We start from the raw sequence: 26948 nt of genomic DNA on the forward strand, positions 1-26948 counted from the left end.
GTCCTTGTACTTAACGATCCCATTATGTTCGATTAAAATTGGAAACTGTTCAGTTAAAAAAGCGTCTTTAGGAATATTAGTTTTATGTCTAGTAGTGCACAACTCTTTAAGAAACTTAGCATGGTGAGGTAACTTTTTAATTGCTTCCAGAAAGGGTAGGTTTATCGTTAGATTTTTGAAAACCTCCCTAATCTCATCGAAATTCATATCCTTGGTTAACATGGTTAATCTCTGGGGAAACGGTGGTTTCTCTCTATATTTAGCATATGGATCAACAGGATGTCTAACCTTGCCTTTTTGTTTCTTAGGTTGTGGTTTAACTGGTACCTCTACTGGGGTAGGATCTTCAGGTATTACTTCGGTATCTAGTACAATATCCGGTGTAGGGCTACTGGTGGGATAACTACAAGCATAGTTACGGCGTTATCAACCACTCTACCAAAACGGAGAGTGGTGATGGCATTTAGCTCACCTACGTTTGTATTTTCCTTACTAGTATTACCATTTACCTCAAAGGCTGTGTTTGTTATTTTAAGATTAGGTATCGCTTGACCTGGAAACACACCTTTGGGTTGTACTTTCTCTTGGGCTAACTGCTGTAAGGAAAGATGGATGGCTTGTAAAATCTGTTGTTGGGTTTGCATAAAGGCGTCAAAATGATCCGATTGTGGATGTGTAGTTGTTACAGGTGGTGTGACAGAAACTATCTCACATTGATTATTAACAGGTGGGTTGTGATAGTTATGATTAACCAAAATGATACCTCTATTTGTATTATAATTATTATTGTTATAATTATTATAATTACCTTGTCCTTGTCCTTGTCCTTGTTTGTCTCTGTGGAGCTTGATTGTAATTGTTTGCTGGCCTAACGTTTTGATTATTATACGCTGGAGGTGTAACTTGTTGATTATTTCGCCAAACATAGTTGGGGTTTTGTCGCCAAGGTGCATTAGGTTCGCTATTAATAGAACAAACATTGTCCGGCTGTAAGGATTGTTGTTCATAGACTACAGGACAATATGAGTCAGGATGCGCAGGACTCAAACATAAATTATATGGAATAGAGTTAACATTCATAACAGGGGTAGGCTTTTGTTGAACAGAAATAGCTTCTACCTTTTTAGTGAGGGATTCAATTAGAGTTTTAAGCTAAGGATTGGATTTAACCTCAAACATACTGGTAGCCTTAACTGTTGAAGAAGAACTAGCGGAGCGGGAGATATTGTCACTACCCCCAATTATTATTACGCTTTGTTTGATCTTCTAAAAATTTATAAGCCTATGAGGCTCCTTTACTGAGGAAACTACCCTCATTCATTATATCAAGGACCTCTTTATGGTGGTGTAAAGGTCCATTGAAAAAGGCATGAACTAACATGTCTTTCGCAAGGTTATGATGTGGACACTCTATAAGCAGGTCAGTGAAACGATTCCAAGTCTCTGAAAAGGATTCATGAGGATTCTGTCGAAAAACATGAATCTTGGAAAGCATTTCATCTGTCTTCAGTGGTGGGTAAAAATGTTCCATAAATAGTTGAACAAGTTTGGTCCAAGAGTCCACAGAATTAGGCGTTTGGGCAGTTAACCAAGACGCTGCCTTGTCGGCTAGGGTGAAAGGAAACACCCTCAGTTTAATTTGTTCCGCACCAACCGTAGGATGATGGAATGTGGTAAGGACTTGTTCAATCCTACGCATATGTTGATAAGGATTTTCATGGTCTAACCCATGAAAAACGGGTAACAAATTAAATATATTTAGGGGGATTCGAAAATCCCCCACTGGGTCTGCAAAAACAATGCAAGATTTTGGGCTATCGTTCAAGGCTTTGTAAAAGTCAGAGAGAGGAGACTCTCTTTCTTCAGCCATTATATCAGGTGTGGTGTGGTATACTAGATAGGTGTTTGTGTTGACGTTCACGATAGATTACGTTAATCATTTTTTCTCTACCTGATCTTAATCTCATGCAAGGCTAAGTCCAATATTGAAAAAAATATGACAACAATCAAAACAACCCTAATATGCTAGTATAAGAACTCCTCTGACAGAAGATTCGAGGAGTGGAAGAAAGAAGTACCTGAATGCCTCCTTGTTTCGCTTATGAATAGCGTCTTGTATACGCGAGCTCAGTGTATTTAACAAGTTAGAAACACTGAATAACTTGAAGAAATGGAAGTTTGAACTGACCTGTGAAAATCGGGCTGCTCCAGAAGAGGGCACGGGTCGCGCTCAGAAATAGCCTTGGTAGGGCGCGGGTCGCGCTCAGGTCTATTTCGAGTTTCAGGCGCTTCAGCCCAGGGGGCGCTCGAAATTTGCCTTGATAGGGCACGGGTCGTGCTCAGGTCCAACTCGAGTTTCAAGCATTTCAATGCAGGGCGCGCTCAAAACTTAGCCTTGGATGGGCGCGGGGCGCGCTTAGGCTTTCCCTGGGAAATTTTTTTTTTGTTTCTGAACCAGACAATCACTATTAAAACCAAACAAGGGTGGGTGGGTTTAATGGGACTTTGGGAAGACTAACAATACTAATGAAAACAATTCTAAATGGGACTAAGATGGCAGCAGCGCCATTTGATAAAAGTAAAAACGATAGTTTTACCTACGAATAAGCAACGAGACTCAAACGCAAGTAAAACTAAAACTAATTTCAACTTATGTTATCAAAGTTTTCTACTCTCGATGCTATTGCAATAAGTTGGAGTAGAGAATTCGTTCCACTCCTAGTTCTTTAGAATTCATGTTAACTAAGATTATCAATTCTATCAAAGTTGATGAGAGTAACGATGGAAATTATACTAATCAAGATGCGATAATTCAAAATACAGAAATACTAAATGGGATTAATTCAAAATACAGAAATACTAAATTGACAATATGATAATGAATTAGGGGAATTTGATTACACCTTGATTCGACTTAATAAACTAACGAAGAAATGTTGTAATCCGAATTGAAATGCTTTCGCATAACAATTGGGTGTTTCTAATCCATAATTGTTCATAGTAATCTCTACCAACTAACAACTAGCATGTGAAGCAATCAAACTCATTCTCATGGTAAACTAATTGCTTTCTAGAATAGAATAGATTTTTACAACCAATTTCTACGCAAACAACAATCAAGTTTCATCAAGGCTTCATCAAACCCCTCTAATGGAGGTTTTAGTCTTGAATCATCATACTATCATTTCTAAAACAAGAACAATCAAAACAAGTCATTATTGAACAACTAATTAACTTTCTTAATCTAATTTATCAATAGTCTAAGATTCAAAATGGATTACAACTTAAATTTAAACTAATCTAGAACTAAAATTATGAATACTAATTATCAATTTAAAACAACTAAATCTATGAATGCAAGATTGAATTCGAAATTAAAGATTGAAATATAAACTAAGTATTTTATTCTAAGATGAAAAAATGGTCGTTTAGTACCATGAACTTTGCTGGTTTTATCAATTTGGGCCAAGAACTTTTTTTTTGAGCAAATTGGACCATGACCTTTCTTTTTTGTATCAGTTTGGGCCACCAGTGTATTTCCGTTAGAAAATTTGCCTATGTGTACAAACGTCTGTTATGTGTGCTGGACTTACCAATGGGCCCAAATCCGCTACATAAAAAGACTGAGACGGTTCATTTTTTTCTAACAAACTTAAGCCCAAAGGAAACTTAAGTTTAAGAAGGCGTATGCCCAAACTAAATAGTGATGATGTCATCATGCATCATCTCATCTTCTTCATATATGAGCACGCACAGATCATCAGTAATGGGTTTTGAAAACCCATGTTCGCCATAACCCGAAAACAAATACCAAGGATCATAATCAATCAAAACCCACCAAAAGGTGAAATCATCACTATTCTCATTGAAGATACTTACCCTTCCCGCAAGAAAATACTTGGGCCGGGTTTGATTTTTTAACCCGAGCTACCGTGAGATTGTTTGTGGAAAATGGATCTTTTGTTGTGATAGCTGATGTTCAAGATGAGTTGGGTCATCAAGTTGTGGAATCCATAGCTGCTGAAAAGGCTAGTTATCGGCATTGTGATGTGAGAGATGAGAAACAGGTTGAAGAAATAGTAGCTTATACTTGGACAAGTATGGAGGTTTGGATATTATGTTTAGTAATGCTGGTGTTATACGTGCTATACATGGGATTCTGGAGTTAGACATGGAAGCATTTGATAATACCATGGCTATTAATGTACATGGTGTGGCAGTAACAATGAAGTATGCAGCTCGTGCTATGGTGGCAAAACAGATTCGTGGTTCGATCATTTGCACTGCTTGTGTTGCGGCGTGTATAGGAGGCTCAGGTCCACATGCTTACACCACGTCGAAGCATGCAGTTGTGGGCTTGGTCCGATCTGTTTGTAGTGAATTAGGAGAGTATGGGATCGGAGTCAACTCCATTTCACCTTTTGGTGTTGCTACACCTCTAGCTTGTAGTCTTGAGGTTGAGTAGTTTCCCTGATGAAGAAGAAAAGAACTCGACCTCTTATTTGCATTTGATTACATTGCGAATTGTTTGTTTGCATTTGATTACAAAAAGCCCCTGCAACTCAAAGTAATAACAATCCCAGGGATTTCTATCTGAATTTGGGGAAACACTTTGAAATTTCTGTAAAATTTCGGGTTTGAAACACTTTGAAATTTTGATGCCACATCACCGTTGATTAGGTGTGCACTTCAACGGTGACACATGAGCATTTGGTCGGACACATACATCCGGCACGCCACATAAGCATATGAAGTAACGGAATGGTAACGGTGGCCCAAACTGATACAAAAAAGAAAGGTCATGGCCCAATTTGCTCAAAAAAAAAAATTCTTGGCCCAAATTGATCGATAAAACCAGCAAAGTTCATGGTACTAAATGGTCATTGCTGCAACTGCTTCTAAGATTCAAAACTTGTTCTAACAACTAATAGAATTAACAACTAACTAGATTAATCTATATAAACTAATTTAATGAATTAAAACTAAGTATTTGGATCATTCACTAATTCAAACTAACTAAAAACTAAACTAAGTAAAAAACTAAGATTAAAACTAATTTTCTGTTCTAGAACTAGGTAACTTAAGAGCTAAGCTTTTGTCTATTGATATAGAAGAGACCAGATCTACAATTTCGTGCATGGGCTTGGACCCATGTTTTGGGACAGAAAATCGAGCCCAAAACCTCAATACTTCAGTCCACAAAGGGATTTTCAATTGGATTTGACTTCAACAGCTTTTTCGTCCACTTTTGCTCCTTTTATTGGTTCAAGGCTTAGACCATTAGAAAGCTCTTTCTGAGCCGGTCGTTTTGACATAAAGTAGGCCCAATTCCGAGGTTTGAATCCAAAGATACAACCTTCGGAAGTTCTGTTGACTTTTGTACGCTATTTCTGTCTGCGTTGACTTTGACTTTTCAGCTTTGACCGGGCTTTAAAAAGGTTTTTTATCCTTGAATCTTGGCCTTTAATCATAGAACTTCTTAGCAACCAACCTTTACTCCATTATCTCGCAAAAGGGGCGCATTTCTGTACATATTCGACTCCAATGCCTGAAATACATAAGAACACGATAACAATACTAACTCTTACTTATTAATCACATAATTGGTCTAAAAGTAATATTGTTAAAGGGTTAAAACTACAACTTTGGGCTCTTATCATCTTCTAAACATCGCGAGTGACATGCACCGCATATTCATACAACAACTCTGACTCATACGGGCCACCCCCATACTCACCTCTTTTAAACTCCAAATCATCATTGAATTTTCTTACAAAATCCAATACCATAGGTGCTTCTTCCACTAGTGGTACGACTTCTACCCCATATTCTTCCACATCATCATCCTGCTCATCCTCCTCCTCACCCTCCTCACCCTCCTCATCATCCTTATCATCCTCCTCACTCTCCTCACTCTCTTTTTCCACTATACTCTTCTATTTGTCCATATTTACATCTAAACCTACATTGTTATCACTATCTACACTATCTTCACTCGATGAATCAACTTCAGGAACCTTTTTTTCCAAATGGTCCCCTCTACGCGCTGATGCCGTTAAGCCCCCTACCTTTTGTCTCTTTTTTCCAACTGCGTCACCACTAGAGGAACCGCCACCAAACAATTTCTTTACACCCTTGAATGTTGTTTTCGCTACATTCTTCACATTCTTTGATCGAGGACCCATCGCTACAAAGAAAAATAAAACAAGTATTAGTAAATATAATAAGTTTAATCAAATCTACACCTATGTTAGAAACAGTAAATTACAACACTGGGAATAACCGATAAGTCCATGGTAGCTATATAAATCAAATAGAGGCTGAACATATATAAAAGGGAAATCTCAATCAAGTAATCATTAGCCTATAAGTCCATGGTAGCTATATCATATTATCTATCAGTCGTGTCAAACATAATAATAAGCTTCTATATTACAATCAAGTTGATCAATAATTTGACATCCAACAAAGTAGTAATGGACGATTATTTCCTGCATTTCAAACTTGTAGAAAAACAAGATAACAGATACTGAAAGTTGAATGGACAGGTGCCTAATTAAGTGCTGATCGATTACAAACACATACACACACACACACTAAGGACATAAACACTGCGACGCTAAAAACATCACTCTCAAATTAACAGCAACGAATTTAACAAAGATAATAGGGGAGTTTAAAAACATCTTTGTTTTGGTTTATAAGGGAGTTTGTTGCATCCTGCGGGTTCAAGAGTTAAGGGGTCTTTTAAGAAATCTCAGCTTCTAGAGTTCCAGGTGTGGGCCATGTGGCCCACCTGTGTTAAATCCCCTACCCTCCTCTTGACATTCATTATTTCAACCCACTCTACAAGTTTGAGCTTGTGATGTCAATGTTAAGGCATGTGTTCCTATTTTTTTTTCCAAAAGCATACCCCAAGCAGGCTTGGCCGGTAAATGATTAGGGAGTTGTTACCATAAACCTGGGTTCACTACCAACTAGTAATGGAGCCGGTTGGGGGACAAATTTTTAATCAGTAAAGCACAAAAGTTGAACAATCAGAATTGAGCAATATACAAAATGGTCTGACAAGTGTTCTATATATTGCCTACATTGCGTGTGTGTAAATCTCTTGGTTGAACTCGAGATTAAAAAGAAAATGAATAGAAGAGACTTTCACCTCTTTAAATGATATGAAATGATCTGACTTATTAGCCTACTTATTTCGACTCTCAAAAGACGAGTGAGATCAATTATAATATTGAATGTCTCTAATTGCAAATTAAATACCTAATAGTAATGAATTAAATGAATATGTTGATATTCTCTAATGGGTCAAAAACCTTTTATTTTGTAAAAGAGTTTGCATAGAGCAACCCAATTTTAAGAGAAAGTTGACAAAGACTATAGGGCAGCAATTGGTGCTCAATCAGATGATGCAGATAAGCGTGCTGACAACAAATAATCATTTACTTCCACTAGACCAAAATTCCTTTTTCGACCAATTCAACTGCTACACTAAAAGTATAGCTAGATATATTTACACCACAACCTAACAACTTTAGTAGTGTTAAAACTATTTTCATGTGGCAATTTGATAACATACATTCAGTAAGTTTGAAGGAAGGGCAAACAGTCAAAAAAAACACCACAATTCCCTGGGATAACACACTCGACTTTTGGGTCTAGTTATATGGCATTGCTAACATCAATTTGGGTAGAATCAGTGCCTAATGCTGTCATATGTGCTTTTGGGTTAAACATTCTACACTGGCAGAGGTAGTAAAACAGGTAAGTGTTTATAGTATCTCAAGCTCGACTTTTGCTACTTAACTTCTCCTTAAAGAGAAGCCAACTACTCTGCCGACACCCAAGTATAGATCAATCTTAGCTAAATATATGTACATTTTAAATCCTACGCGTGAAACACAAGCCATTACATTTTAAAACACATGCTAAAGAATTCATAAACACAATAAAGAGAGAAATATACAGAGTGAGTGAAGTCCATTGGTCCTAATTAAAATAATGAGCCTCATAATTTAAAACATTCAGTTTCAATTATTAGTTCAGTTAGTCCTTTCAGAAAAATGCAGAATTTAGCTTTTACGACTAAGGCTTCAAAGCTTGGAAAGCAGTATTGCTAACTGCTCATCTGACACATTCACTTCCACACAAGCTCCAACAGATGCAGCAAGCCTCATAGCTAACCGATGCTTACACTAAGTAGAAAAGAAAATTTGAATCAAAATCCACATGATAAAAAAAAAAAATCACATAGACAGTTTCTGAGTTATACGAAATCACTTAGGACAGAAAACCTACACAAAGTTGTTCTTCCCTGTTAATATCGTAGAAAAACGAATAGCAAGCACAATAATGCTCGGCGAAACATAAATACTCCTCTTTCCTTCTAGATTCACCAACAACCTTACACACCCAAATAAAAAATCAATATCAATAAACAACAAAACTGGAGGAAACAAAAGTTAAGATTTATGTACTACGATTGCGAATCGGAAATTCGTTGTTATACTACGATTAAAAATTTTGTTGTTATACTACGATCGTACTACGATTATACTACGGAATATTATAACAACGATTAAAAAATCATTGTTATACTACACCAATGATAACAAAATTTGTTCTAAATCAACTGAACCAAGGTTATCGACAACACAGATCAACACTCTACGGAATGGGCAAACTGAATCATATAACTAAACCAAGGTATCAAACATTAACATTCGTTCTAAATCATTAATCATATAAGCATTTGCAATATAAAACATATAAACAACACATATCAAAACAAAACCTAACTCAACACTTACAATTAGATTGGGCGATTTTTAATTGGACTGGGCGAGAATTGGATTGGGCGATTCTCAATTTGATTGGGTGATTCTCAATTACAATTGTAATTAAGCCGATTCTAATTGGATTGGGCGAGAATTGGAATGGGATTAAATTATGGATTGGATTGCTTCAATTTTAAGATTGGATTGTTTTTGGATTTTTTTTGTCAGGGTTCGAAGGGTTTTTTGGCCGAGTGCGCAAGAGAGATGACCGGCTAGATAAGGTTTTTCCGATTTCGCGATGGAAGTGGGGGGTGTACTGGGCTTTTTGTTGGGCTTTGCGATTTGGGCTTGGGCTGGAGGCTGCCCAATCCAATTCTGGTGGCGCCCAATATAGGACCCTATGTAATATAGGTATTCCAAGAACAAATACATAGCTTAGTTAGTTGTTAATAGTGGCCTCTAAGGGGAGATTTTAAACCTTAGGGGTATTTGAGTCTTTTTCACAAAATTTTAGGAAAAAATGCAAAACACACTAGAGTTGAGAGTTTTAGGTTTAGGAAACCCTAGCACACTTGTTAGGGTTGGGCACAAAGGAGATGGTACTGAGAACAAGACACCTTTGAGTGAGGATGAGGACATCGATTTCTGTACGACTGTTCTTTTGAAAAAATATGGAGAGGGGTCTTTGGAGAAATTTCATAAAAGATTAGGCCTTGCTAAAGTCCAATCTAGAAAGCATCACAAGATCGAGGATCATGCATTGGATATAGCATTGAGAGTCCAGGAAGCAGAAAGCAAGGAAAGGAAGTCAGAAGACGCAACAACAGTGGACCTAGAAAAAATCAGATCTGATGAAAAAGTTGTTGATCGTGAAGGCCTAAAGATAAAGCAAGAGGTGCTGAACTTTGTTCTAGGCAATGATGACATATCGTTGAGAATCCAGGAGAAGGTAGCTAATATAGCAGCACAAGAAACCCAAGATACACTAGAGAAGATGCAACAAAATGTCGAGCAATATTTCACAGTCTAATGTATCGGGAATGGAAGAGAGTCCTGGATCAAGGAATACCGCAATAATAGGATTAGGAAAAGAGGCACAAACAGAAGGAAACTGGAAGAAGGCTGATTATACTGAAACAGAAAAACCATCGGAAAAGAAAAGCTCTTGGGCTGAGATGATTGGTAAGAGGGCAGTAGGGAGTGATGAACTCACATATATTCCACCTGCCATGGTTAATGGTAAGGCTGTAGTACATGTTAACAGTTCTCAGTTTTCATATTTGAACAAAAAATTTGAGAATCTCATTGTTGGATCCTTTGTTGGGAAAATGCTTAACTATAACTATGTTAAGGATATAGTAAGTCGTGCTTGGAGAACAAAGAGCTTCGTTATGAAACCATATGGAGATACCATGTTTACTTTTAAGTTTCAAAATGAGGATGAGAGGAAGGCAGTTCTAGATCTCGGATCTTTCCACATAGCTAGCCAACTGTTTGTAGTAAGGCCATGGAAACTTTTTGTTGAGGCAGAAACACGAGAACTCAGAACAATACCTATATGGGTAGTTGTTAAAGGTCTGTCAATGGAAATGTGGAATAAACAAGGATTTAGCCAAGTCGGGAGTGCCATCGGAGTTCCAATGTTCACTGATCGTTTAACAGAGAATATGTCTCGTAAATCTTATGCAAGACTTTGTGTAGAGATTGACACAAAGTGCCCGTATCCAGCTGGTATACCAGTAATCTTGGATCAGAGGAACGTATACAAAGTCTCATTTGAATATAATTGGAAGCCCCAGAGATGCATGGGCTATGAAGTCTTTGGTCACTCTGATCAAAGTTGTCCTAAGAAAGTGAAGGTGGAGAGAGACAATCCTAATAAGGTATGGCTGCAGAAACCCAAAATTGTAAGCAAAGATGTGGAAGCTAAACAAAAAGATGAAACACAAGAAGTGCAGAACCATAAAGGAAAGGCAGTAGTCAATGAGATTCAAGAAATTCATAATATTGATGAAGATGGGTGGGAGTCACCTAGTAAGAAACATCGGTGTAAAAGGCAGAACTTGATTGGAGAAGGAAGCTCGAGGGTAGATGAAGCAGTAGAAGCAAAAAATTCTGAGGCAGAAGAACTAAAAGAGAAAGGCCATGAGAGTGAGGAAACAGATGCACAAAATGAACAAAGTGAGATGCAAGTGGTAATACGCAATGAGGAGAGGCATGAACACACTAAGTTGCAAGATTTAAACGATAAGGAAACTTATGGGAAACAAGCAGAGAAAGGGATGGGTAGAATGGCCAAAGAGAGACTTCCAGAGCAACTGATGGTAAAGCATGGAGAAAGCAGACTCAAGCAGCCCAATGTTAATAGTGAAACAAACCCTGTTATAATGAAGAGAGGCAGCCAAGTAACAAAACAGGCAAAAAGAACATCACAGAGCAACAGCGGCAAAGAAGGGGTATCGAAAAGCCTTTTGATTCACCCTAACACTCTTAAATGATTAATTTCTCATGCTGAAATATGAGGGGGTTTAATAAAGGTTTTAAACAAGTTGAAGTTAAACATAAGGTAAGGAAGTATGATATTAGTGTGATGGGGCTGGTAGAGACAAGAGTCAAGCAGAAAAATCGAGAGAAAGTTTTTACAAGAACTTTCGATCAATGGCAGATGGAGGGCAACTATACTATAAATGGTGGAGGTAATATATGGTGTTGCTGGGACCCGAGGAACTGCCCAGCAGTAGTGTTACAAAAGAATACTCAACATATAACAATGGAGATGACAACGATTACCGGAGAGGAGTTTGTAATTTCGGTCGTGTATGCGAGTACAGAGATGCATAATCGAAGAGAGTTATGGAGAAACCTAGTGGATATGTCACGCATCATTTAGAAGCCTTGGATGTTAATGGGAGATTTTAACTCCATTATGGCGCCTCATGAGAAGGATGGGGGATTGGAGGTACGGACTCAGAACTTCTCTAAGCTCTTGGATTGTGTTTCATCAGCTGGTTTGGTTTATATTAAATTCAAGGGAAACATGTTTACGTGGAATAATAGGCAGGAAAATAGGATTAGTTGCAAGTTGGATCGAGTAATGGCCAACGAAGAATGGATTTGTGAGTATGGGGATCATGAAGCGGAGTTTATGAACTCTGGGGCTTGCTCAGATCACACGCCCATGATTGTAGCTTCAGTAATACAAAGGCACCAGCAGAGAAAAGCATTTAAGTTTTATGACTTTTGGTATCGAGAGAAAGACTTCATGAGCCCGGTAATAGCAACTTGGGGCAGTGAGGTAGTAGGGAATCCGATGTATGTATTCATGAGGAAGCTGAAACTGACAAAGGAAGCATTGATACATTGGAATAGAGAAAGAATTGGCAGTGTAGTGAGTCGGGTAAAAGAAATAAAGGCTGAACTAGATAGGGTACAAACTAGGTTACAAGTACAGCTGAGGGACCAAGCTTTTATAAGAAAACAGAGGGAAGTTATTACAGCTTATGCACAAGCAGTCACTTTTGAAGAAGACATGTATAGGCAGAAGTTGCGAGATCAAGTGATAGGCTCTGGGGATAATAACACAAAATACTTTTTTAAGTCTATGCAAGCTAGAAGAGTTATAAATAAGATCACATGTTTGAGAGACACTGCAGGGAATGTTATACAAGACTCAAATGATATTGGTAATGAGTGTGTGGAGTTTTTCAGAGAACTGTACAGTCCTACTACTATGCAGGAGGTAGACTTCTCTGTGTTTCAAGATATTGGATCGAGAATGAAGATAAGGACAAATGACTATGAGGAAATACAGCGAGAGGTAACAAGGGATGAGATTACGGAGGCATTGGCCAATATTGGCAATGAAAAAGCACCGAGTAGTGATGGATTCTCATCTTTCTTCTTCAAGTGTACATGGAAAATTATTGGGGAAGACTTCATCAAGGCCATAAGGAATTTCTTCCACTCGAGTCAGATGCTCAAGGAGGTAAATGCAACATGTATTACTCTTATACCAAAGATTCATATCCCTTTGTCATTGTCAGATTACAGGCCCATTGCGCATGCTGTGGGGTAATATATAAGTGTATAACTAAGATAATGACAAGAAGGATGAAAGCATTAATGCCTAAAGTGGTTAACCTTAATCAGTCAACTTTTGTGAATGGTATGAGCATCCAGGACAATATTTTGCTGTCGCAGGAGTTAATGCATAATTATCACAGGAATGAGTATCCCCCAAGGTGTGCGGCTAAGGTGGACTTAAGGAAGGCATATGACTCAGTCAGATGGGAAGCAATAGAGTTTGCTTTGAGAAGAGTAGGGTTACCAGCAAGATTCATTACATGGGTTAAAGTATATGTGGAGACAGCGTCATATTCTATAATGATGAATGAATCTTCTTATGGCTACTTTAGAGGAAGTCGAGGGATTAGACAAGGAGACCCAATGTCGCCATATCTGTTTGTACTTGTTATGGATTTATTCATTGAAATTTATGTTACACAGTGTTAGAGAACGAGTACAAGTTACATCATAAGTGTGCTGATCCGATTATTACTCATTTATCTTTTGCGGATGATCTGATGGTATTTATGCATGGAGACAATGGCTCAGCCAATATACTAAAAGAGAATCTTTATAAGTTCAGAACAATTACAGGATTAGAAGTGAATGTACAAAAAAGCAATTTATTCTTTACAGGGGTGGATGATGCCACAAGTACAGACATATAACAGACACTTCTCTTCCCAAGGGGTGACTTGCCAGTGAAATATCTAGGGCTTCCTTTGATCACTACAAGGTTAAAATCACTAGATTGTTGTCCTCTTATAACCAAAATTACAGGGAGAATACAGAGTTGGAAGGGGAAACTTCTTTCTTATGCAGCCGACTACAGCTGGTAAAAGCAGTTCTGAACAACCTAAGTGTGTATTGGGTTGTTGTGTTCACTTTGCCACAAAAAACTATTGAAGACATAAAAAAAAATCCTCAGGAACTTCTTGTGGACAGGACCGGATTGCAAGCAGTCTCATGCCTTGATAGGGTGGGAAGATGTATGTTACCCATACGAAGGAGGGCTTGGAGCTCGGAGTTTAGAAAAGGTTAATCAAGCAGCAACCATGAAGCATCTCTGGAAAATAATTACAAAGGCTGACAACTTGTGGGTACAGAAGAACTTAATAAGGGGGAGAGATTTTTGGCAGCTTAAAACACCCAATGACTGCTCCTGGAGTTGGAGGAACATCCTCAAAGTCAGAATGGAAGCATCAGCTATAGCCCTTCATCAAATTGGGAATGGAAAAGCCACAAGCTTCTGGAATGAACCTTGGCACCCTTCTGGCATTCTACGTGACAAGTTTCCCCAATCCCTGTTATATACCTCAAATGGCAACTTACAAGTGAAAGTCTCAAATTTCATAACAGATGGCCAATGGGCATTTCCACAAAATGTAAAGCGGTACATAAGGGACATTGTTGATGTCACAGAGGGTGAAGTGGAAATAATGGGGGATGAGGATAAAATTGTTTGGTCTGCAGCAACAAATGGTGAATATAATATGAAGGAAACTTATGAGAGTCTAAGGGGAATAAGGCAAGCAGTACAGTGGCATCAATTGGTGTGGTATGCAAATAAGATACGCAGACATTCCTTCATAAGTTGGATGGCGCTGAGTGGTGGAGTAAAGACATTACAAAAACTCAAAGAACAAAAGGTGGTCCAATCTGATGTTGCGTCTTCTGCTAGAGAGAAGTAGAAATTGAGTAGCATCTGTTACACAATTGTCCGATTCCAGAAGCAGTGTGGACCATGTTACTGGAAAAGATGGGATTCAACAGACAGAGAGCACCTAACTGGCAAGGAGAAGTTAACTGGCTTGTAGCTGCTATGAAGGGGAAAGGAATTAAGCAAGATGTGGTAAGGCTTGTGTGGAATGGGTTTAATTATTGGATGTGGAAAGCAAGGAATGCCAAAAATTTTGAAAACAAGCATGTGAATGTGCAGCAGTTATTCCGATCAGTGATTGATGATGTGAGAATCAAACTAATGGCGATTGAAATTAAGATGCCGCGAGGACCAGAAACTGAGAGATTTATTGAGATATGGAATGTTGGGGTACATATTAAGCAAAGAAAGAAAGAATTTTGCAGATGGCAAAAGCAGAATCGAATATGCACAACCTCAACACAGATGGTTCACTTAAAGGGTCGATGATTGGGTGGGCAGCAGTTATAAGAGACAATAATGGTGAGGTACTAGCAGCTAGTCATGGGAAAGCAAGCAAAAATTCGATTGATCTAATTGAATTGGAAGCTTTAGAGCAGGGGATGAAGATGGCAGCAAGACATGGAATTCGAAGACTCCAGGCACAAACTGACTCTACCACGGTGACAGATTTCTTATCCAACAGGTGTCACCACCCGTGGCAAGCAGAGAGGATGATAAGGTGCATTGAGCAAATGAAGGGGCAGTTTGACCATTTTAGCATTATCCATGTTTTCAGAGAAACCAATAGACTAGCAAATGCTTTAGCATCTAATATCCCAGCATGTAGTTATGTAGAATTAGTACCGAGCTCATTTGCAGAGGATGTAAAGAAAATTTTATATGATGATGCGAGAGGAAAGCAATATGTGAGAGAATGAAAATGTAACAAGCTATTTTATTTTAATAAAATGGGGTAGGAGACCTCTCTAAAAACCTCGCTTACCGACCCAAAAAAAAAATCAATAGGGAAAGTTTTTGATGCTAGCTCTTATGTAACTGATAATTTACCAAACATGGATGATGCAATTCGTAGAGGTGAATATGCGGTCATAAGAAGCCTAACTAGGGTCTTAGAGGTGAATATGCGGTCATAAGAAGCCTAATTAGGGTCTTAGAGATGAGCATTGCCTACATCTTCTCGATATTACCTTTGAAGGAGGTTCTATTCTACATTTATCAAATTTATGATTTTAGGGCGGAGTAGAAGGAAAAAGGCAAGTGGATAAAGTCATTGATAAGTGCACCTCAATGCAGGTAAACATCTCCATCTGTTATGAACTGTGAAAGCCTAGACTTTAAGGTCTTTTCTGTAGATGCTTTCTGAACTAAAGATTGAATTTTCCTATAGCTCTAGATGGGTTCTATCGTGAACAATATGCATCATCCGTCTAAGATGATTTATTGTGAAATCTGTAACAGAACTTACGTGAAGCATTTGCTGTTTATGTCAACAGTATTCTGCGCCAACCAGATGAGATGAAGAGGGAGGCTTTCTTTCCTTTTTGTTGAGTATCTGGAGCGGTATTATTTCCTAATCTGTTTCGCTGTATACATTCATACTGACCTGGCAACAGAATTTAATTGGCTACAGGTTGAGAAAACAGCAGTTCATACACATTTAAGAAGCAAACAGCACAGTACCTCAACCAAAATTGTCATGACCACAGTCACCAAAACTCTTGATAAAAGAAAGTCTATACTAAATACCTCCCACCATATCAAAATAATTAAAAACAAACGACACTAATCTGAACCAGCAGAGGCTACAAAACAAATTAGCCTGCAGAAAAAACCATTACTAGTATCTATGCTGCAGCAACATCAATTTCAGTGGCCATCAAAGCTGGCCTCACGTACTCCTCATCCTTTGGCATGTGGATAGTTACGAGATCAGGCAAGGGGGTCATTGGACCCTGCTTGCCCTTGGGATCCCAGTCCAACATGATTTTGACCTTGATACCAAGAACACCCTGCAACAAAAACATGCAATCAAATACTAGACAAACTAGTTTATACCCTTTGGTTAGAGATCAGTTAAAATATGTTTTAAGTGCATTCAAACAACACCCCGGCATAACTTATTTATTTTAAGAATATCACAGCCCTAGAAAAAAATACAACATTTAATTGATACTATGACGCCAAGTGGAACAATGGTAGGCTTAATCAGAACTACCATCGGTTGAGAGTAGTCTCATAATTCTGGGAACACCTTGGTCTAGGTTTGAGATTCATTCGAGCGGGACAAGAAGTCAAGAATGAGCATTTCATATTTTTCTGTCTGATCTTAAGACTATCGTATGCACTCGCTTACTATCTCAAAGGGATAAAGGTATGGTAGCATAACAAAAATTAACACTAAATTTCATTGATTAAAACATCAATAAGAACTATTAATTGTTAAAGATAAGCATTTGGAGATGGGTGTTGACTCTCCCTTTCCTGCTCCCTCAAACACAGAAGACATCCATACTTTGTTAGGCATGTTCCTTTCCCTGTCATGAAGTGAAATATCAATCCCTGTTTCCAAAAATGAGATAGAAGACTATTGCCACTATGACCTAAAACAAGCTGACTTTTAGTAGATTGTCACTCACCGTATTGTTCTAAGCCTAGGTAGCTCCTTGTTATGATGGTATATCGATACTCATAAGCTTTGGCCATATTGAAAATTTATCTAATTAAATTGATATTGATCTAGAAAAGAAAACAAGCATCAGTGCCGTTCCATCCAGGAGTTGTTTGTTTGGGATTAGCTTTCTGGTGAACAAAAGAAGTTGTAGCATTATCTAGGATGGCGTGGCGCAGTGGTGTACCTCCTAAAGTGCAGTTCTTCCTTTGGTGTTTTCTACAAGGAAAAATACTGACAACGGATAAACTGCGCACAAGGGGTAAGGATGTGGAGGCAGAGCGTGTGTTGTGCACTCAACTTGATGAAACGGCAGTTACACTGCAGTTTCAGTAAAGGCGTGTGGCAAAACATTCTACAACCGGTGGTCTGCCCTCATTCAGTAGTCTCTTGCCTTTATAGCTGGGTGTTGCCAAATCCTATGGCCTATGGGAAATGCATTTGGCATTTAGTTCCTTATGCCACGTGGTGGTCTATCTGGAAAACAAGGAACGATGCCACCTTTAACAGCAAGCCCGCATCTATTGAAACCACAATTCGTAACATTAAAGCGAACTTGTGGCTTTGGTCATCGATGCTTTCGGAGAGAAGGGGCTACTGTTTTGGGAACTTAATGTTAGAGTGGGTATCTGTTATTTCAGGTGTACATTAGCTAGGATTTTCACTTTTATGTTTCTTTTTTGTTAAACACCTCATTGTATTGGTGAGTCTCTTGCTCACTTTTTTCTTTCTTCTCATATGAATAAGATGCATATTTATCAAAAAAAAAAATAAAATAAAATAAAAAAACACAACAGTCAAATGTCACTCCTCCATCAAGGAGGGGTAAAGTGTTCGGTTTAATGCAAAGATCCACCTACAACATCTTCAATAAATATTAAACTCAAGTAAGCTAACATTAAAGCAACTAAACTAATGTTTACAACGTAGGACAATGTGGTATATCACATGGAATAGACTCAGAGCAGAGACAATTTACATGAAAACAGACAGATAATATGAAACTCAAAGATGCTGACCTGTCTGAGAAGAACATGTCTCACGGCCGAATCAATATACTCGTTGACAGGCTGACCAGAAGAAATCATGTACCCATCCTTGAACTTCATTGACTTTGCACGTTGTGCCCTGAGCTTACCACTGACAATAACCTATTTCAAAAAGCATTGTTATTTCTGATTCAAATAATTTGTGAAGTCCATTACAATAAAGAACGGAAACTGAGAATGGTCCCATACCTCACAACCCTTTGCCCCACTTTCCATGATAAATCGAAGAACACCATAGCAGGCCCTGAATGATAAGAATTGGACATCCCAAAGAATCAGTTTTGCTAGAATTCTATATGCATAAACTTAAACACCGCAATTTGAATCTGCTTCTTATAGTCAATTATCTGTAGTTCATAACTTCAAACCAAAGATATAATAATAGATCCAAACTGAGCATCTTAATTCAAAAAAAAGAAGAATTTCAGTAGAATGTAGGAGAATATTCCAGACTCCAAGCACATAGAAAAAGTTCAAGAAGCCTGACAAACTCCATGGAATATCATTTAATGTGAGCATTTGACAAAATGGCACCAAAGTAAATACACACATGATGGCAATAAATATATCAATGCTAGAAGCCTAGAATGAAGACACAAAAAGGAGATTGTTCAACCAAGTGATGTATAAGTAACATAAATATCACAAGGACAGGCACAAAAACAGAGTAACACTGAAATAGAACAGTGAACATGTAATAAAGAATATAAGAAATAACAACTATTATGTATCCCTCAAATCAGTAGTACATGAAATGATATGCATATCAATTCACAATTGCAATGGCTTACAAGGAACAATCATTATAGTCTACTTCCGACACAAAGTTGGTACAAAAAAACCTATTTGCTTTAAAGATGACAGCATTAACAAAGAGATTTTGCACAAACTAGAAAACAAGATAACGAAAAAACATAAATATATTATTGGCATAAAGAAATGTATCATCCTCCAAAAGGCTACTACTTGAAAACAGAGTAATTTCATAAGAATTATGACCTGGAGGATAAATCTTAATCTAGTCATCTTCCGACACAAATTTGGTTTATAAAAAAAGTAACCAGTTTGCTTTAATGATGACATATTGTATATAAAAACGTCTAATAAAAGCAAACAATCCTAAATCAAATATCCAATTCATGCTAATAGAGCAAAACAATAAACAATATTTCCCTCAAAATTAATTAGCACAAATGGGTAACAATTTATAGTCATCTTCAGACACGAGATAGGTACAGTGAACCATCACGCTGTAATAATGACATGTCAGATAAAAAAAAATGAAATTTATACCTGCGAACAGCGAGACCACCGAGAAGCTTATAACGAAGAGATTCAGCTTGAGCAATAGCGCAAAGACCCCTATTGTTAACTTTCTCAGCATAAAGCTCAACACTGTTTTCAGGAAACTTAAACCTCTTCTGAACGACAGATGTCAGTTCCCTAATCCTCCTTCCCTTCTCACCTTTTAACAATCCAAATAAACATAACATAAGAAAAGCATTTATATATCGAGATTAAAATAAACGTACAATTTTTAATTTAATTTACCGAGTACGTTTTGGGTACGGGTGGCACGGATGATGATTTCAGTACGCATAGGAGTGACACGGACTTCAACACCAGAGTAACCATCTTCAGCGAGTTCTCTTGTCAAGACCTCATTCAGTTCCGCATAAAATACGCCGTCAGCAACAAACTGTATAACAACAATCCAAAATTAATATATTATAATTTATTAGATCTAGTAAGAGAAAGGGAAAAGAGAGAGAGATACAATAAAACCTTTCTTTTTTTGCTCATCTGGGTCGCCATGATTTGTTAGCGGCTGAGAGAGAGAGGAAACCACCTAATGTTTGAGTGAAAGAGAGTGGGGTGTAGTCGTGTAGAAGATGACGGTTAGATTGAGATTTTATTTAGGTTAGATATTAAACCCTAGTGGGTATGTATGAAATGGGCTTGTGGATATGCCCGGTCCAATAATATTTAGGGATTCTTTGTGTAATTGTGTGTATTCGTTGTGAAATCAACTTTACCCAGTGTGTACTCGTTTTTAAAACTCAACTAGTAATATGTACACATGGGATCCTTTTAGGTCATACACACACTCTTTCGAAGTATACCAGTGAAGTTGCTTTTTTGGGCAAGGAAATATCTTCTTATAATGATATTCAATTGTGATTCACATAAATATGAAAAGAAATATCATGTGATTTAGGGAATCAACAGGGAAAGGGTTGAACAGATGGAGTCTCGCTGGAAGGAAGATATTCTCCAAGAAGCTACAAGGTGCTGTATTTTGTTTTACCTCTACTGTTCTTTTATAATACCTATTTACACCATTGGTTACTTTTTCTCTGTATGATACTGTTAGTATACTTGACCTAGCAGATATGGCAATAAAATCCTTGTAACTGATGAACTTCAATTCCAGATGGTCAGATGGTTGACCAATGGGAACCAGTAACTCATGATTCTGTGAAAACACATGTGAAAATTTTGATCGGTGTCTTGTATGGTTGAATGTTGATGAGGTGTTAGGCTGGTACTATTACACACATTTCCGTGATTCTTTTTTCACATCTTGTTCTCGTTAGGTTTATGTGGAACTACAAGTGGAAGGATATCTTGTTGACTACGAGCGTGTTCCTATAACTGATGAGAAATCACCGAAGGAGCAGGATTTTGACATTCTGGTTAGTGTTTTCATTTTCCTTCACTAAGGTTTTTGTTCTTGTCAAATAGGCATAGATATTTAAGTGGAATTTGCATATATATATATACAGCCCCGCTCCTAGACGGACGTCCGTTTACGGACTTTACTTAAAAACCGAAATTTCAAAATATAATCTCGCGAAGGGTTTTCTAAAAACTCTCTCACTCGCTCTCTCTCTTCTATTCTCTCTCCAAACATAGAGTGATCTCTCCCCCTCTGTACTCTCTCCCTCTCTCATGGGGTTCCTCTTTTCTCTATTTCTCTTCCTAAAATTCCGATTAAAAATGAGGTTGCAAATTCGCGTGTGAAGAATGGTGGAGAGATTGAAGAAAAACAAAAAGAAAGTCATGTGGAGAAGGAGCAAGAACAGAAGATTGTTTCAGAATTTATCTCCTGGTTTTTGGTTGCTGTCGACGATTACTGCAGATTCATATAATTTATCTCCTGACGTATAAAGTGGGAACTGGTTTGGTAGTTGCTCGAAGGTCAGATGGGTCATGGTCTGCACTATCTGCATATCATCTGTTGGTTTGGGTTGGGGTGCTCAGGTAAGCATATAATATTTATTGCCTTTATCATTTGCATAGAATTCATTTGTGGTGCATTGTTTTATATACGCAAAGGTATGTTGTATACGTGCTGCATATATCCTTTGGCACCTTATAAAACTTGTTTTGGTGTGGATGATGCTGGTAGTAGTTATGTTATTTTCAATTTTACTTGATGACCCTGTTCGATTTATCATTTTTTCTTCAGATGCTAAGATTCATTTGGCCAACTTAATGTACTTATGTACCTAAATAAAGTAAAATAAATTGCGCTGACAAAAACTTGGCAATGTGTTTCATTGAGACCCTCCATAGAATCAAACACTCACATCTTTCCTCTATTGCAAGTTATTCTAGCATTTTCCTTAGATATGGTATCTTCCAAAGACAATATCAGATTCCTTAATTTTCTACTGTATTGCTATAAGCTTATAAGACTTGTGTGTTCTTATGTTGATAAATTATTTGATAAGCGAAAAGAGAGTGATGTTTCCAATCATAATAATACCGGACAAAGTGGATAGAATACGAGTGGAAAAAAATTCATTCGAAGCATCCGTTTGTAAACTTAAAAAACACATGTTCTGGATTATATGTTTTGTTCTTATAGGATACAGGATGCTGAATCTTAGTTTCTACTTTTCTACGGTAGACAAAATGTCAGTCACAGCCTATCCACTAAGATGGTCGGCCATTTTCCAACAACATAAGATTAAATCTGGTTTGCAGGCAATTCAACCATCACTTTAAGGATCAATTTCACCACAATTAGATAATGGGGTAGAATCCATTTTATTCTATCTTATAGAAAAAAACTCAGTCGAGAGTGAAACCAAATAAAGAAGCCTTACGGTAGGATTTTATCCCGGATTAATACAGTTGAGAGTTATTTATTCAAATATTGGTTCTTGTAGTTCAATTTTGAACTAGATGTGAAGCCTCGTTATGGAATTCTGTAAGAATTTTTGCATATAGTTACAGTACGGATTAAACACTAGCTCAGGGGGTTCCTCTACATGTGCAGCGCGGAGAATCTATGTATCATGTGACCTTGGCTGCATGAATGGAAAATGCTGTAAATTATTTAGAGAAATGAAGAAGAAAGAAGTCGATGGCTCTAATACACTTAAATAAAAAGCTTGTTTAGTATTTTAGTCTAGTGTTATTGTGACCCAATTAATTTAGTTTCTAATATTGCAAACATAAATGACTGGTAAGTTTCTTTTCTTAGGGGGCTTGATATTTATTTTTGACAATAACCCTTTGATTTGAGAGATTGGGGGTGAGCTTACAGACTATTTAATAGCGCTTCACGATATCAAGGCTGTAAAAACAGTCTGTAGTTGTTTGCAATTTTCTCTTGGGGCTGGATGCGGTGCTGCTGCAGGACCTGTAGGGAGAGTTTTAGAAGCAGATCTTAGAGCTGGAGATAGAGGATCAGGCATGTGCTATACTTACAGGTGCAGTAAAGGTGAGATGAGATAGCTTCTGTATAATTTTTTGTGGACTAGTTACATTTTCTTTTACATCCATACTAAAGAATTGATGTATGTGATGATGTACTAAACAGGTGCATTTATTGGAGTTTCTCTTGAAAGTAATATTGTTGCATCACGGATGGATGCAAACCTATGCTTCTATGGTGATCCGTATCTCACCATGACTGACATTCTTCTTGGGACTGTTGAGAGACCCAAAGCTACTGAGCCTTTGTACTCTGCTTTGAGAGACCTTTATTCTAAGCTGCAGTACTAAAGGTTACTTCTGAAACATTTCAATGTACATACATGTCATAGTATCTTGCCACCTGCAAATCAAGATGTAGACTGGTCTCCCACAACAGTGGTGTCGAATGTTAATATTGTGGATATTGATTAAAGTTCAAAACATGCTTTTTATTTATGTTTTATCATTTCCTTTACACGGCTTGAAGTTGCCTATAGTACAGAAGGTGGAAAAGAATTATGGCTTTTACATTCTAGGAGGTGATTAACCAGTTTTTCCAAATACATTGTCCAAATTATGACAGTGTTTAATGTTATCCGTGTAACACAACATTCTAAGCAATTTTGGATTCAATATTTGTTCGGATAATGTTTATTGCTGTATCTAAACAGCATGGCATTGGCTGCCTACAGAGTGTCGTTATTCCACTATAGTTTTACTGATGGTCTAGTGGAAAATAGAACAATTGCAAATACAGGTTATCTAGAAAAATGTATTCTCCTGTTAATCAGAGATACAAAGAACAAATACACCCAACATATTAGGGAAAAGAATACCATCATCATCACCTAAAAAATGCCTAGTACTATCATCTCCAAAACTATATCATACTGCACTTGTTCATCTTCATTTAACCAGCTTCTTTGATGCAGAATCTTTCTTATACTCTTCCATTTCAGCAATCCACAAATCAGCAAACTCGCAATTCTTCCAAGCATTGCGAGTTTAAATCCATGAAGATGGTAGATGGGCTAAATCCCTATATGGTCATTAGGCGTTTCGTTCGGCTGTATTGGGTCGGTTAAACTCCATGAAGAAAACGTTCTTTCATTTTCACTCTGTAATGATTAATGATGATTTGGTAAGTGCTTGATAGAGATATATCAATGAAAGGAGAACACCTAAGAGAAAAGTTTAATATGCATGCAAATTGCGATATTTAAATGAAAGAAAAAGCTTCAGAAGCTTAATTTCGTAATGCGGAGAAATCCAATTATGACAAACAAAGCAAGCTTCGAAATGTTAGTTTGTAGTACAACTTCAGCTTATGGCCCCAAAAAGTAAGACTTGCTTCTTTTCTGGAGACTATTCCGAACTCCAGTGAATCATCCTCGAATCAGATGAAATGTTTCTTTGAACATGCCCATTTCTACTGTATGCTCAACTGTCACAAGTTTCCTGTTCGTTGACTTGATGAACTTAGTTTCTTTCAGATTTTCACCTCCAACATTCCTAATAATCAATCAGAATGCACTAGTGTTAGAAAATATAGCTAGAGTAGTGTCGAAATCAGCTTTTGTCGAGAATGAAAAAGGCAATGGCACTTACATGCCCAAATCTCATAAATCTTGGGACTGCTTTAAGAGATGTCAATTACACTATGCATGGAGCCTTTAGGAACCATTAGCAATTGTTTAGTAACCTCCAATTGCTTATCTGGATCTGACAGTAATTCAGAAGAGGAAATGATAGTCATTGTTTCCAAGGCTCTTGCATTCTTCAGCAAAAATTTAAGGAAACATAGCTCATTCTTGCTTCCACTAAATTCCGAGACTTCAATTGACTTAAGGTTCGACAGAAAATCTCGAGGAGTTGCCTGATCTGTCACACCATCTTCTTCAAATTCACATACACCAAGTCCACCAAACTTTAGACGGGAGAATACAAATACTAGTAATAAAGGAATAAATGAAGAGAACTATATACTAATATATTGGAAACTTACATAGTCAATGAAAAGACATTCCATGTTAGGCAAGTAGTGAAGCAACTCCGTCAAATATTCACCATTAAACCAATCCACACCCACGCTCAATCTCACATATTTCAAGTTTGAAAATTTTAGTAAATTTTCTATGAGACCTGCTTTAGAGAGCGTCTTGAATATCAAACCATGTTACAACATTTATCAGGAATCAGCTATCCAAATGGTATAAAAAGTATTGGCAACAACAATGAGGTTATATGGCATGCATGTAAACTAGAAAAGCCAAAAAGAATAAAGAACCTACCTCAATTGAATCATTAGATAACCTAAGATCCTTTACATCACAGATCGCTTTAAGAAGCTTATCCACACGCTGACCAATTTTTCGGGTGCTACAGATATCAATAGATGCATTGAATAGAGAGAACAGGTTGCATAATGATAACTCATACGCCATATTGTAATCCAACTCCAAGGATACCAACTCTCTGCATAAACCTTTATCTTACAATCATGAAAACTATCCTTATGCTCTAAAATATCAAGTATTACCAGTCTCTTCAGGACGGGAGTAGAAATGTTGATAGCCTTCATCTTCAACCATCGACAATTCAAAAAAACAAGCTCTTCAAGGAAATAGTTAAGTTTGGACTTCGGAATGAGAAGGAGCGAGTCGTGAGAAAACCGTTGGTGAGAGTCTATATAATAAAGCAGTTTGGTTTTTTATGCTGTTATATCGAGCGGGGAGAAAACAATTTTGGGACGATCCTACGGTCCATAAATCAATTTCTTTTAAGTCTAAAGAGTCCTACTTACTATAAAAATACTTACTCTAAACCGAAATAAAAACAACTACTTTTTCCCCTCTTCGCGGCATGAAAAAAACCCCATCCTCTTCACGCCCCAAAATAAAAAGAGGCGCTCCCAAGCTCCAGGTTTAGGTTCAATTAAAAGGTATATATCATATCCTTACTTAATTTCTCCACAAACAAGATACCTGTTTGAAAATGATATACTATTGAGTGCTATGATTTTTGTTGGTATGAGTTATCTGAAAGAAATTTTGTAATGATGGTTTGATGTAGTATTGAAGAGATATTAACATGATTTGTGGACCACCTAGAACAAGAGCGAGGGTGGTGAGTCATTTTTCAAGTTGTTTATATGGGTATTTTTTTGTCATTAATTTATGGATATATTGCCTACCAGATGCTGACGGTTTTGATCTATTTGTTTATTGTGGCAAAATGTGTGTTATTTTTTGTGTACCATGCAATTACAAAGATTGCTTAATCAACAAGTAAACTCAGTTCATTATTTGTGATACGTTGTCGGCATTGGCTGTAAATTATCATTTAAATTAGACGTCGTATCTAATTTACCATACGAATGACGTATCACGGTGAATTAATCTCTTTGTAATAATGGTTTTGAAGAAGTTATCAGGGTCGGAGATGTTGGACCAAACAGTTTGGGGTTGTTTATGCAGGTTGATGAATATATTTTAGTAGTTTTAGCACAATATTTCTCTCCAAATTTTTAGGAAGTCTTCCAACAATCTTTCATAGTTAGTCGAAATATAATAAGTAATTCGAATTTTGTCTTAACACTGTTGGTTTGTCTATTTATGCAAAAGAAAGGCTCGGTGAGGAGCATGTCGGAAAGGCACATGCACACACAATTGAACTTGAAAAGCAGGTTAGTTAAGGATGGAAGAAGACTCCACCCTCTTGAAAACAATTATAAATGTTTAAGTTAGCTGATTATAAATGAATGTCTTTTAACCATTTATTTATTTATTTTTGTTGTCTACTCTACGCACCTTAATTGAAAGTCGCAACATCTCTCTGAAATAACTCTCTTTCTCCCCACTTTACCCGAGCAAAAATATATGTACCCACGAAATTAGGAAATAAGAATAAGAATCATTCGTATGGTAAAACTTTCCAAAAAACAAACAGACTACTAACCACCGAGAAAAAACAGTTCGTTCAACCCCTTTTTTAACTTTTCTTCACTGGCA

At 37.3% G+C, this 26948-nt stretch overlaps 1 protein-coding gene, 1 long non-coding RNA gene and 2 pseudogenes across 6 annotated transcripts; 3 read left to right on the forward strand and 1 right to left on the reverse strand.

Moving 5' to 3' along the window:
* LOC147493902 (short-chain dehydrogenase reductase 3b pseudogene) overlaps positions 1 to 4465 on the forward strand; it is a 29516-nt pseudogene extending 25051 nt beyond the window's left edge.
* Positions 1 to 26948, forward strand: part of LOC147493899 (protein CYTOSOLIC ABA RECEPTOR KINASE 4-like) — a 99877-nt pseudogene that overhangs the window by 64605 nt on the left and 8324 nt on the right.
* LOC147493903 (small ribosomal subunit protein uS3x) lies at positions 16143 to 20155 on the reverse strand. The gene is made up of 6 exons (XM_086565681.1): positions 20014 to 20155; positions 19780 to 19927; positions 19522 to 19693; positions 18418 to 18472; positions 18199 to 18330; positions 16143 to 16520 (listed from the first exon to the last, which is right to left on the reverse strand). Exons 1-6 carry the CDS (start codon positions 20041 to 20043, stop codon positions 16356 to 16358), a joined length of 702 nt encoding a protein of 233 aa, XP_086421807.1. The 5' UTR covers positions 20044 to 20155; the 3' UTR covers positions 16143 to 16355.
* Positions 20380 to 24435, forward strand: LOC147493904 (uncharacterized). Of its 5 annotated transcripts, none has more exons than XR_015198461.1 (4): positions 20380 to 20517; positions 20826 to 22963; positions 23063 to 23249; positions 23871 to 24435. It is a non-coding gene; the product is annotated as an uncharacterized LOC147493904 (long non-coding RNA). The 5 variants fall into 5 exon arrangements; XR_015198462.1 differs by having other exon boundaries at positions 23898 to 24435; XR_015198463.1 differs by lacking the exon at positions 23871 to 24435 and having other exon boundaries at positions 20826 to 20924; positions 21255 to 22963; positions 23063 to 23453.

This window comes from Coptis chinensis, chromosome 6 (assembly GCF_015680905.1).
Source record: "Coptis chinensis isolate HL-2020 chromosome 6, ASM1568090v1, whole genome shotgun sequence".
In the NCBI taxonomy this organism is placed as follows: domain Eukaryota; kingdom Viridiplantae; phylum Streptophyta; class Magnoliopsida; order Ranunculales; family Ranunculaceae; genus Coptis; species Coptis chinensis.

Excerpts from the sequence above, each read along its gene's own strand:
- LOC147493903 (XM_086565681.1), bottom strand. The coding sequence starts at position 20,043 with ATGGCGACCCAGATGAGCAAAAAAAGAAAG. Across the intron at positions 19,928-20,013 it reads AGATGAGCAAAAAAAGAAAG|TTTGTTGCTGACGGCGTATT; the intron begins GTTTTATTGTAT and ends GTTGTTATACAG. Across the intron at positions 18,331-18,417 it reads GTGGGGCAAAGGGTTGTGAG|GTTATTGTCAGTGGTAAGCT; the intron begins GTATGGGACCAT and ends TTTTTGAAATAG.